Source organism: Pyxicephalus adspersus, chromosome 12 (assembly GCF_032062135.1).
Source record: "Pyxicephalus adspersus chromosome 12, UCB_Pads_2.0, whole genome shotgun sequence".
Classification (NCBI taxonomy): Eukaryota; Metazoa; Chordata; class Amphibia; order Anura; family Pyxicephalidae; genus Pyxicephalus; species Pyxicephalus adspersus.
In genome coordinates this window covers 38161849-38174617 of record NC_092869.1, presented here as the reverse complement: position 1 = coordinate 38174617, position 12769 = coordinate 38161849, and the positions used below count along the sequence as shown (strand labels likewise).

The 12769-nt window shown below is 41.6% G+C and overlaps 1 protein-coding gene across 1 annotated transcript; it reads left to right on the top strand.

Moving 5' to 3' along the window:
• The first annotated feature begins 586 nt into the window (after positions 1–586).
• Positions 587–12167, top strand: TMX1 (thioredoxin related transmembrane protein 1). Its single transcript, XM_072427764.1, has 9 exons — positions 587–832; positions 2603–2718; positions 3386–3431; positions 4578–4706; positions 5515–5560; positions 5992–6093; positions 7210–7279; positions 8031–8183; positions 8800–12167. The coding sequence occupies exons 1-8, from the start codon at positions 696–698 to the stop codon at positions 8159–8161; spliced, it is 777 nt and encodes a 258-aa protein (XP_072283865.1). The 5' UTR covers positions 587–695; the 3' UTR covers positions 8162–8183; positions 8800–12167.
• The last annotated feature ends 602 nt before the right edge of the window (positions 12168–12769 follow it).

The window sequence follows — 12769 nt, the reverse complement described above, 5'->3', positions numbered from 1 at the left end:
TAAAACCGTTAAAAAAAGTGAATAGCTGGTGATCCTGTCAGTCCACATCCTACAGGTCACTTGTTATCATGGAGTCTGATGCTAGAAGGTCATTTTGCATCCCTGTGCAATAACCTGACCCATTGTGTCCCAGTAGCTCCATAGTTGGATTGTTCCTGGTGAGCCCCCAGATCTTCCCAATTCAGGTGACATTGGCCCTGGGGCTTGTAGCATCATGGTAATTATGTAAACGTGTATAGAAGACGGTGTGAATGAACCCCTAGGTAAAAATGCCTTTTTTTGTAGCTGTGATTTTAATACATTATTGTATTGCTTAAAAAAAACAAATGACAATGCAAGTCAGTCAAGAGCAATGGGTGTGTGCAGTGCAACTCAAGCCAAATCTCAAAGAGGATTATTAGAAATTATAAAAAAATATTATGCATGTACTTCAGCCCTTATATTTGTATTGTATTGGTTGATGTGCTTGCTGGAATTTATTCTTTCAATTCAAACCAATTTAATCCAGCAGATGGTGGAGTTGTTATGCCTCCGTCCACCAGGTGTCGCTGCAACAAATCTTGATGGCTATTCCTGGTGTGGAATGGAAAGGGTGTGTCGGTGACAGCTTGCTGGGCACTTCCTGTAGAAGCCGGTCTGCTTACTCCTCACTGATCAGCCCGGGCTGGGTATAGGGAAGGCTGAAGGATCCGGTCATGGCTCCGCTCTATGTTCTCTGTCTCGGGCTGCTTCTCGCTCTCCCGGATGGGCTGCTGGCCGGGAAAGGTGACGTCATCGAGATCACCGACAGCAACTGGAGCGAAATCCTGCAAGGAGAATGGATGATCAAATTGTAAGGGGCTCGTGCTGGCCCAGCTGTGCACACTGACTTTCGGGGGGGGAGGCATGCAGAGATCATTAGAGATCTCAAAGATTCAAACAGAGCTCAGTATACTTATAAAGTCCATGCAGAGTTCTGCTGGAGATCCATATGGAGTTCTGTTGGAAATCTCTGAATCCGTGCGGAGTTCTGACGGGGGGGATCTGTGTGGAGTTGTGGTGGAGGGGATCTGTGCGGAGATGTGATTGATTTTTTCAGAGATCCGTGCAAAGTTTTATTAGTGATCCAAGGTCCTTTATAAATTTCAGTTCTGTCTCCTGCCCTCTATATTGGATCCGGGCGTTCGGCCGGAGATCGGTGCGGTTCAATCTCCTGGTTCTTCTGGACATCTCAGTGTTTTTTGGACATCTCAGAGATCCCTGCAGAGTTTCCGAGATTCTTTTAGGAATCTCAAAGCTCCAATTAGAGCCCTGGCCAGAATTCCCAGCTCCATGTTCTGTGATAATGATATCTGTTATCATCCTTAGAGATAATCATCAGAACTGAGGTCTGTGATTGGACCCTATCAGCCTGACACTTCCTGGGGTTTAATTGAAGAACCTGTCCTCTGTATACCGGCACCATGAAGGTCTCCTCCTTTAGATATCAATATCCTCCCAGATAATTATTTAAGCTGGGTGTGAAGAAGCTGTAGGCGGGTGGCAGCCCCTGTAGTGTGACTGAAATGTAGTAACAGCCGGGTGGTGGGCCCAGCTTAAACGGGCCAGGGAGAACACTGGATTAGTTCTGGCTCGCCCCGTCCAGTCTGAAATCAGTAAAAGTAGAAGCGCACTCCATGCTGCAGCCATGTTCATTCCTGTAGAGTACAATGGTACTATGGTGGTCTCTGGGTCATGGACCTGCACAGTACGGTTCTTTCGATATGAAGGAACTGGCAGCGGTGTTGGTAGACACGTTGGAGAGAAGTAATCGGGGACACTTTTATACAAAATGCTGTGTGGCTTTGGCCAGGGCCACATGGTTAAGATTGCTGGAATAAGGGCAGAGGAAAGTACTGGACCAGGTGGGCTTTATTTAGGGGTGGTGCTTTAATGGACAACTGGTACCAAAGCTTCAGTTATCCATTTGAAGCAAACCATTTTGTTTCCTTGGCTATATCACATCCTCGGCTTTCCTTCACCACCCCTTCTAATATTCACCCAGAAATGTGGAAAGGAGGTGCAGGGTAAGCCCTGGGTCCCTGAAGCTGTCATGGTGCAGAGGACTATCTCCCCGTGCCCCAATTCTTAGCCAATCGCCAGCACTGATTTAGCAATTGAGTATAAACTCGTTCTTATCTTAAAGTGCTAAATATTGTTTTTGCTTTCAGTGGCTGAATTGGCTACATGGAGAAAGGGGCAGCCAAGTGAATGGGGCAAATTACAGGTTGTGGTAAAGGATGCACAAAGAGATCTCAAAGAATTTCATCTCCAGGGATATATTGAGAGCAATGGAAGTCATGTCTCTGGTGTGATTTTTTTTTTTCACCAAGATGGTCAATAAACTAGAAAAAGGTAAAATACACAACAAGGATTGAGGAACTCCAAACTCTGTCCTTGCATGTTGCTGGTCGTTGGCTGTCCAGGTAGTGAAGGCATTTCGCTCCCTACACTTTCAATTTAATAGTCGGCTTCGATATTTGTTTCTTTTAAATCCTGGTTATGGTTTTTTGCTTAGTAGCCCTGTAATCTGTATGTGCCATGGTGTACAGTTCTTGGATAGTAATGGCTTTCATGTTCCCAGCTATGCGCCCTGGTGTCCTGCCTGCCAGAAGCTGCAACCAGAATGGAAGGAATTTGCAGAGTGGGGAGAAGACCTCAATGTCAACGTGGCAAAAGTGGACGTTACGGCTCAGCCAGGTAATTCTGCTTCATTATTCTACCAGGTGTAAGAAGAAGGGTGGTGAGGAAAGTTCAGAAGCCTACAGGAACCAGGCATGAGCCAGAGGTTACCATTCTGTATGGGTTACTAGTTATCTTTGTCAGGACATGTGTGGGAAGACCTTGTGCGCCATAAACTTTTTTTCAAACAGTTTGGAGACTTCATTAAAAATAATAGACTAATAAAGCCATCGAGCTCTGTATGCTTCAGAATAGGAGAACCTCCCAAATGTGTACTTGGTTCAAGGAGGCCATCACATCCAGATCAAGGTCATTCCTAGACAACATTGTCTATCAAATGTCCACTTGGCCTGAGGAGGCCATCACATCCAGATCAGTGTCAGACGTAGATAACAATGTCCATCAAATGTCCACCTGGCCTGAGGATACAATCACATCTAAATCAGCGTCTACCATAGACAACATTGTCCATCAAATGTCCACTTGGTCCAAGGAGGCCATCACATCTAAATCAGCGTCTACCATAGACAACATTGTCCATCAAATGTCCACTTGGTCCAAGGAGGCCATCACATCCAGATCAAATGTCCGCTCATAGACATTTTAAAAACATGGTGGAAAATTTGATTGTTCAATTTCTAAGGACTGTGCTTCATTCCCAGTAATTTATCTTATTATTTTACAGGTCTGAGTGGTCGTTTTATTATAACCGCCCTGCCTACAATATATCAGTGAGTATTCTTATTATTATTAATAAATAGGATTTATAAAGCACCAACATATTACGCAGCGCTGTACATTAAATAGGGTTTGCAAATAACAGACAGTGGCACAGGAGGAGGAGAGGACTCTAGCAGTAGAAGTATCTTTGAACAGACATCACTTATGCATTGTGTTATTCTATGGGGACACCAGGGTGACACTGCCATGGCATCCTCTTTAAAATTCTGTACTAGGTGTCAGGCAGTGGTTTAATCTCCTGGTCATGTGATCTACCCCATCCCATAGTGTTGGAAGGCTGATAAGAGGAACCGCTGAGTGCAGCAGGCAATAGACACAAAAAAAATTCTCCTGAATGGGGCAGCTTGGGTATCCTGGAGAGTTAGGTATTTCTTTAATTGGGACTTTAGGTTTGGATATATTGTTCCTTCAAAGCTGAAACCCTACCAGATATAGAGATACAAGTCAGTGCTGCTTACAGGAATCATTCTTCTCTGCAAATGAGTGTAAGGAAGGTAAGAAGTAGTGGGGGGTGAATTGACAGGAAGAAGAGAAGAGAACCTGTCACTTTGCCAGAATGCAGAAAGTTTTTGGAATATATTAATTTCACCTCACTAGCAGTAAAATAGATTTCCCTGTAAAACTTCATACCTACAAATCAAACATTATCATTTCACTCATCTGTTTGACCTTTGTTAATGGAGAGAAATGTAAAACTCACCAAACAGAGTTGACCTTTATTATTATGAAAAGATCAGTGCATTCCATGATAAAACCACAGAAATGTGATCTACTCCCAAATGTAAATCAGAGGATGTCATTGCTGATCTTCTGAAAGGGCTGATTGCCTGGCTGCTGACCGTTTTGTGCACCCATGTGATAGTGCTTCTCTGTGATTGGTGGCTTAGATGCTGAGTACTGCTTTGTGAGTGGAGGGAGGTGGTCACATGTCCTTCCATACTCTGGAGTATGGGATAGTTGTGTGTTGTGCAGCAGTATGGTCAAGGTGTTAAGAGATGTGGGGGTGATAAAGGGGTTCTGTCATTTTATAGTGAATGGGTAAAGGGACTGTTTCATTTCCCAAAAAATTGTGTAATTTTAGTGTTTTTTTTTTCTATTTGGCTAACTCATTGTCTATTTATTGTCTTTGCTATCAGCTGTAAAGATGGCGTTTTCCGCAAATACCACGGGGCCAGAACACACAAGGACTTCATAAGCTTTGTGAATGAGAAGGAGTGGGAGGCGCTAGAACCCATATCGTCCTGGTTCAGTCCAAACTCCCTGCTGTAAGTAAAGATACGGGATGGAGTGCATACGTTGTATTTGTGCATTCAGTGTGATGGCATTCATCTAATCTGCTCATTACAACAAAACCTCCCCTTATTTGAACATGCTCACCAGCCTTTACTTAATTAAATCTGCCCTTTGGCCTCCCCTTTATTAAATCTGCCCCTTAGCCTTCCACAAATGTACCAGCTCCTCTTCTGGACTGACATTGCTTCCTCTGATTTCACTGCACAGTACAGGTCTGATTTATTAAAGCTCACCAAGGCTGGAGAGAATACACTTTTATCAGTGAGGCTGGGTGATCCAGCAAACCTGGAACGGATCTGGTCCAGGATTCAAAACATTTACTCACAAATGGCAAATGATTTTTAGGAAATCTATTCCAGGTTTGCTGAATCATCCAACTTCACTGATAAAACTGTGTATCCTCTCCCGTCTTCGTGAGCTTTAAAATATCAGGCCCAATGAGTTTCTCACAATTTGCAGAAGCTGCAGCAAGGCGGATGAAACCCATTTCCTCTCCTGGCCGGAGGACATCCAGCATTGTCTAGTCCCTCCCTCCCCAGCTTGACTGTCCCTGGCACGTCTCTTTTAATTTGATGGATTTCAGTTCTTTCGGAGGCTCAGCATTACTTGCAAGTGGTCTGCATCAAATACAGCCATCCTAGGAGCTTCTTCTCCTCCAGACTGATATCTACCCATCAAAGGATTTTGATATTTGATTAGCATATTGATAAGGGGGGGACTCATTGAGGCAAAATATAGGAAACTTCAGCTTTATACATTCTGTGCTTTTTTTTGTTCTAGAATGAGTGGTATGTCAACTCTGTTCCACCTATCAATGTACATTCGGGTAAGTAGAGTCACTTTGTTTTCTGCATTCTCTGCACTCTGTTATACTGAAAAATCAGTGACTTGTCACTTATAGGACAGCTCTGTTGGACGTTTCAATCACACAGGTCAGTCACAAAGCAAACTACTTTTGCTGAGCTACCCCATAGTGGTCTTTAAATCCTTTACTTTGTATTAAATATTTGATTATAAAAAAAAGTTTGTGGTGGGGGGGAATCATAAATTATTTAAAAACATGAAAAGACCGAGCCAGACCTGAAACTGTTATTGCTTTCTGATATAGCGGTAGTAATAGCAGCAGTTCTGTGACTGAAGCTGTGTGATGAGCTTGTGCAATGGCAGTTCTATACATCTATGTATTCTGATCATTTATGTTTATTTTCTGTAAGTACCATATGCCCTGACTTAGAACGATATTCTCTTTCTTTGCAGTACTGTCATGAATATTTTGTTGAAGATCTTGGTATTCCAGTCTGGGGATCGTATGCTATATTTGGATTGTTCACTCTGTTTTTAGGCCTCTTTCTGGGCTTGGTGAGTACACAAGATTTTTTTGTAGTTGGGGGTTAGATTCAGACAGATTTCACCCTTTTCAGTCCACCCCACACCCTTGTGTCTGTAGTCCGGTGATCTTGCAAGACACTGCCCTGTTATATTAAACTTCTCCAGATGGTGATTGGTAGAATACTAGGAGCAAAGAGAGGATGATGCATAGGAATAGGAAGTACTGTAAAAGTGATCTGTGTGCTTCAATAGCCTACAGCGACCTAAAAGAAGAACTAAAAATAATCAAATAAAATACTTCCCCCTTGTCCTTCTCCTGACTCTTTCTATCGGAAGTTCAATAAAAAGAAAAATGGAAGGTTCTCTACATTCTCTGCCCCCTGTCCATCCCAAATCACCTTCTCCTGAAATTTAAGTAAATGGAAAGCAGATCCTTTATTGCAGAAGGGACAGGCAATTTCATCCCTGGCTCTACCAACTTCATTGGGGATACCTTATCTTTGGCCATCTCGATTAGCAGGGTGATGTTTCGCATGCACATGCCAGTGGGAGTTCATTCTGTTACAGCAGCCCAGGGGTATGCCATGATACCTGGCATATAATTCAGTCTTATTATTTTTTTTTAAAAGGAAATATCGAACAGGCAGGTAAGTATGTTTTATTGCAGAAGGAACATCACCTGTAATAAAGACCTGCCTGCCTGCTCTCAAATTTTGCAAACGGAACTATAGTTCTGCTTTAGAGAATCCAAGAAGAAAACATTTGGAGTATACGTGCCTTAGCCCTGTTTTTCACCTAGGAGAGGATGACATCACTGTCCCTCCATGAAGATTCCTGTGCAAGGCAGGGCGTTTTTCCAAAATGTAAATGAACCTGCTTTTTAAAGCTGCCATGTGTTGCACATGCACCATCGCATGTCATGGCCATTTCATTGATTCCTTAGCACATTGGTAGGTTGGAGCCTTCAGAGTAGCTTCTCACTGATCTGCAGATGGGACGGCCTCCCTGTTCATAATGCTGTATTTATAGAAGAAATCAATACTGTATTTTCAGTTTAAATTATTGTTTTTGTACTTTTCTATACAGCAGATGGCATTGTGATCTATGCTGTGTGCCTGCTATGATAATGTTCCTTCTTTCTTGCAGCTTCTGGTGTTTGTGGCAGATTACCTGTGTCCAACAAAGAGGCACCGACCTCAGGGATACCCACACCACAGTGAGTGTTCCCATGTGTATATGTATTGTTTCATCACTGGAAATCCAGATTAATTTTATGTAGTTATGATTGTAGAGAAGATTAAAATTCTCCTTGGTGCTTTTATTGTGGTTTGTGCCCCAGTTAGGAAGAATTGCCTTCACTTTCTGCCTCAAAGACAGACAGGAATCCCCCCGTGGAGCAGGGGTTTTACCCTTCCACATTCTAAATATCTGTTAAAACACATGTGCATTTGCTGTTTAAATGCAGCATTTGACCCTTAAAATCATATTTTCTCACTTGTCCCTGTCACCTACAGGATAATTGGACAGGGAGAAACCATAAGAAAAAAGTAGACCAGAATAATTCGCCCGACTCCCAGCATGCCTCGGGTTTTTGCTAATGTGCTAGGAGTATGCAAACATAAAATCCTTAAATCCATTAAGGGACACAGGTCCCAGCCCTCTGTATTTAGGAACATGCTCTCAATATCTGCATTTTGGATTTCTTTCAAGCTGTTTGATCCTGTACTCCCCACCCCAAAGAGAACCAGTCTAACTAGTCTAATCGTTGCATCTAATTGCTTGTGCACATACACCTAAATGAGTCAGAAGGACACACCTTCTTTCTTCTCTTTTAGAATTGATGGGACCTGTAAGGATATTCAGAGTAAAAGCTTTATTTTATAGCAAAAAAAAAAAAAAAGTTTTACTCATACACATGGCCACTTTTTTTCACTGAACTTATTGGTGTATACGTTTTTTTTTTTCAGAAAAATTGAGCCCAGAGGCGGCCAGAATACTTAAACAGTTAGAAGAAGAACAGGACAAAAAGTCGGCTGACAATGAGGAAACGGGAGAGAATGATCTCTCCAGAGTCCGGAAACGCACTGCAAAATCCTAAACCCCTGCACCCTGTGTAATAGGTGTGTTCCTTCCTGAGGCTATCCAGCAGATAGAATAGTTAGTGTTCTGTAAGACTAAGGGACTTAGAAGCTTGGATTGGATAAACAGATCATCACTTCTCTTCTCTATTCTCCATTTTTGCAAATCAGATCACCAGTTTTTTAATTTTATATTTATAAAATTAGTGATCAGAAGCTTTATTAACTTAAAAGAAAATACAAAGTGCTTCAGTGAAGTGAGGGTAAATGTTCCTCTCCTCTCCCTTCTCTTCTCTACTCTGTTATTTTCTCTTCTCTTTTTCCCTTTCTCGTCTCTTTCTCGTATATTACTCCATAGTCCTGTATTTTTCCTCTCTGCCAATTCCAGGGGTAATGAATGGTCACATTATTCTCTCTTCTTGCTGACCAGGTCACTGCCCACATTACCCCCCAGCTATCAGGTAAGGTGGGAGACTTTGACACCCCAAGCTCTACAAAGCCACGGGACACAGATAAGAACTTTTTAGGGTTCCCAAAAACCAAATTGTTTTTGTCCACGTCAGTCACTTACCTTGGGGCCATCTATAGGTTAGGTCTCTTTAAAAAATTATCACAGTAACAGGAGCATATTGGTGACCTTTTTGTTTTCATTTCTCAGCCAGAAAAGTTACCGAAGAACGGTCATGACATTCTGCCCCAGATACAGTTCCTCCACATGACCTGGGCCCAGGAATTCGGTTGTCTCTGTCCTCTTAGTCAGACTTGCAGACTTTGTCTCTCCTAAACCAAGGCCTGGAACGACAGACTCTTGCTAAAAAAAATGATTAGTATTTGAGAGATTTGCATACTGTTTCTTTTCAATAGACCATAATCTCTTTGGTGAAAACACTGTTTTATGCAATGCTCTGCACCTATGGTTAAGTATTACTGTACATAACAGTCTATGTACATTGCTTCTGTCTTCCTACACCTGTTCTGGCTGCTTTGCCATTTGTTTAGCTTGTAGACTTTAATTCTCCACTTCCAGTATTCCAGAGGTTGTATGTTTGATAACCAATAATTACCTAACATAATGTGAACAGCAGGGGCTTGAATCTGTCATATGAGGGCTGTGAACAGGAAATATATTAGTTTTCCTATACCTGTACCCACTCCACAGAATTAGATTGCCTTCTGATTTGGTCATTCACGTTCATATTTAATAGATTGGGTTAGAGATCCGGGACGAGCCCCCAACCACGCGTACCACGGGATCCTCATTTTATTTGGTTTTCGGCAGGGAGCTTCCTGATCTGAATTGCATTACTGATAGTTGTGTTGTGACAAGCAAAGCTCTCGGGTTCACTTTATTACACAGCAAATTTCCTACTAAGAATGGCTGTTAAGTTAGGGCAGGGAACAATATACAGTGTGCATTAACTAATTTTAGCCAAATATATATACAGGTTGACAATCGAAAATCCGGCCATTGAGAGTCTGGTTCCTTCGGTTTTCTGGCATGAAATTCAGAGCGCATTTTCAATACAGGGACTGTAGTACACTGTTTGGCCCCTTATGTTTTGATGGCGCTGTTCTGCAGAAACAGCTGTTAGGTCTTGCTTGCTATACTAAATACACATTGAGACGTCCCTGCTGCCTGCTATCCGGAACTGTGCCAGATGTCCGTGTGTGCTTTTGGGTTTTTGAATGTCAACCTGTGTGTGTGTGTATATTTTTTTTTTTGGATATGCTTTGGGTGGTATTGGGAAATTGGTAAGGCCTATAATAAACTGTGTACTCTACATGATCATCTTCATGTTAATGCATTAGGTTAGTGATCCCGGATGAGCCCCCAACCACGAGGACCATGGTGTTCTATTTTTTTTTCTTTTGGTTATCAGCAGAGACTTTCCTAGGTGTATTGCCATACTGATAGTTGTGTAATGGCCAGCATAGCTCCAAGGGTCAAAAGGACACACAAGATTTGTCTTTCTGGGCATAGCTGCTTAGTTAAGGCAGAGAACAGTAAGCTTTGTGTAATTAGCAGTCGGCTTTTGGTGGTATTGGGCTTGTAAATTGTGTACTCCATGTAAATAATACTGCTATAGCTGCAATGCACTTCACTTCGAATAGCCAGGCAAATAAAACTTTGTTACAATCCTTACTCTTTATTATCCCCTAAAACGCTAGTTGCCTGGCTGTCATGTCTTCCTTTCCCCATACCAGGACACGCAGAGTAACTCCAATAAATCTGTATTAATATTACTTTATTACAACATATTATAAGATGATTTCAGTTTTTGTACAATGTAATTTCTGCTGTTTGTAAAAGCACAAACACAGCAGCATTTGCTATCCCAAATAAAGAAGGATCAGCACTGCTTCTTTCTGGTAATTTCTGCACATTTGGCTGCTGCAACTATGCAGTGCACTCCAGGACCTTTCCTAGCCAGTATGTGGCACACAGGCCTAGTGTGAAAAAAACACTTGTGTGAATGACGTGTCAATATGCTGCATTGAAAGCTGAAATCTATGATAATATTGTGTAAATACAAGAGGCGTGTGTATTTTTATTTGATTTTGGTGAGATTTGTATATTTCTTCCATATGTGCAGTAACTTCCTGTAATAAGGACCGGTCACTGCTGCTCGCTGATGATGTACAAGGACATATCTGGCTTCCAATGCACTCATAGTAGCTTTATTTTTTGTGGCTATTGAGAACAAATTCAAAAAAGGGTTTTTAGACTGGACATTGTATAAAGAATTATCCTAACGTTGACTACTTTGTAAGGCAGCCACAAGTTTTTTAATCTTGAAAAGACCTGGAAAGTGTAATTTTATAAAGTTTTTATTACTTTCTGTGTCCCCCGTCAGGAAGATATTGTTTCCTGGACCGGTAACAGCAGGATGGGAAGTAATGGGAATAGACGTGTCTGTACCTAGAAGGCACTGACCGTAATAACCTGAGAGGTCCGAACCCTTTACCAAATCGCGTTTTGGTGTAATCAGTGACCCCACTGGAAAGATTTCAGATTCCTTCCTGTCCTGATGGGAAAACATTCTCAAAAGGGACCAACTTAAAAAAACAGGAGAGATTTAACACACCAAATTCAAATTCTAATCAGCAATGTCCTTTGTAACTTAAAGAGAACCTGTCACCAACCTAAACTACAGAAAAACACCGGACTCAAGTACTCTAAATGCTTATTTGCAATTGAACTGGCTAGGAACTTGCTAGACTGCTGGCATCACATTGAAGATGGCAGCACCCAGCACCAGTGTCACGGCAGATGACTGCACCAAGGGGGGCTTTTACAGCTACATAATATATGTAAAATACATAAAATTCACATATAACCGTATGGGAGAATTTGGTACATAGAGAGGTGTGATGACAGGGACTCTTTTAACACAGTTTTGATATAGGCAATAAGGTTCTTATATCCTCACCTAGAAAGGGAAGTCTGCATTGTGTAGATAACGGCTTTATAATATTTCTCTGGATTTCGGCATCAATTGTCCTGCTCTTCCAAGAAATTACTTCTCATTCCTGCTGCCTGCCAGCTTTCCCCTCCCCATTGGCTCCTGAATTGGTGAATTGGATCACAGAAGGGTTTGAGGACCCTTAAAACAGTTCCCATTTTAATCACTGTGACTTACAAATTATCCGCCATTTTCCCTTTAGTTTTTCCATAACTTAAAATAAACCAATGTGGGCAATTACAATAAAGCTTTGTCAGAGGTAGCCTAAACCCAACAAGGAAACCTTGGAGAAGACTTTGGTATCGGTGTCACTTCCCACCCGGATCCAATGTATGTAGGTTTATTATTATTGTGGTGTCATATTGTGGGTGGAGGTTGCTCTGGGGCGCCTTAAAATGCATTTTGGGTGTATGGCAGCTCGCCTGTGACTGTATTATTGGGAATATTTTGTTTTCTAAGAATGATAAATATCATGTATTCAATGTGTAAGATAGTTCAACCTGAAAATATTTTGTATTTTTTGTAACAGCTAAAATGCAATTAATAAACCTTTTTGCTTTTATGTTTCCTTGTTTTGTTACTCCCATGATCTCGGATGATGTGCACTTGCATTGATTGGGATCTGCTGGATGCATGGTAATTGTTGTTAAAATTTCCGTAACCCCAGGAACAAAAATTGTATCCTTTGCAGCTTATCAGTTCTTTGATTTGATGGCTGCATTCATTATTTAAAATACTTTTTCATTGAAAAGTATGGAAATTCTGCCTCCAAGACATTTCCTGTTCTCGGGTGGCCATGCTTATTACTATATGGTATCCATATGTAGTGTTTTAGAGGGGGTCATGATGGAAAAGGCTTTGTATTGTTTTTGTGTAGCACGAAGACAAGGTTGCAAAATGACTACATACAATATATGGCTTGTGGTCACCTGACTATCACACCTGTATCCGCTTGTTGGACATTCAACCCAAAGGCATTCCAAACCCAAGCCAAGACCACTTTGCATTTATGGCAGTCTCCACCCTTCTGAGGTTCTATGGCTTCACAGAAGATTTTGCATGGTGGCCATGTGGATGGATTTGTGTCATTTTAGCCTAAAGAACATTCATAACATTATAGGTATTCATGTCAGATGAGAAGATCTGACTTACAATGCTCATTAC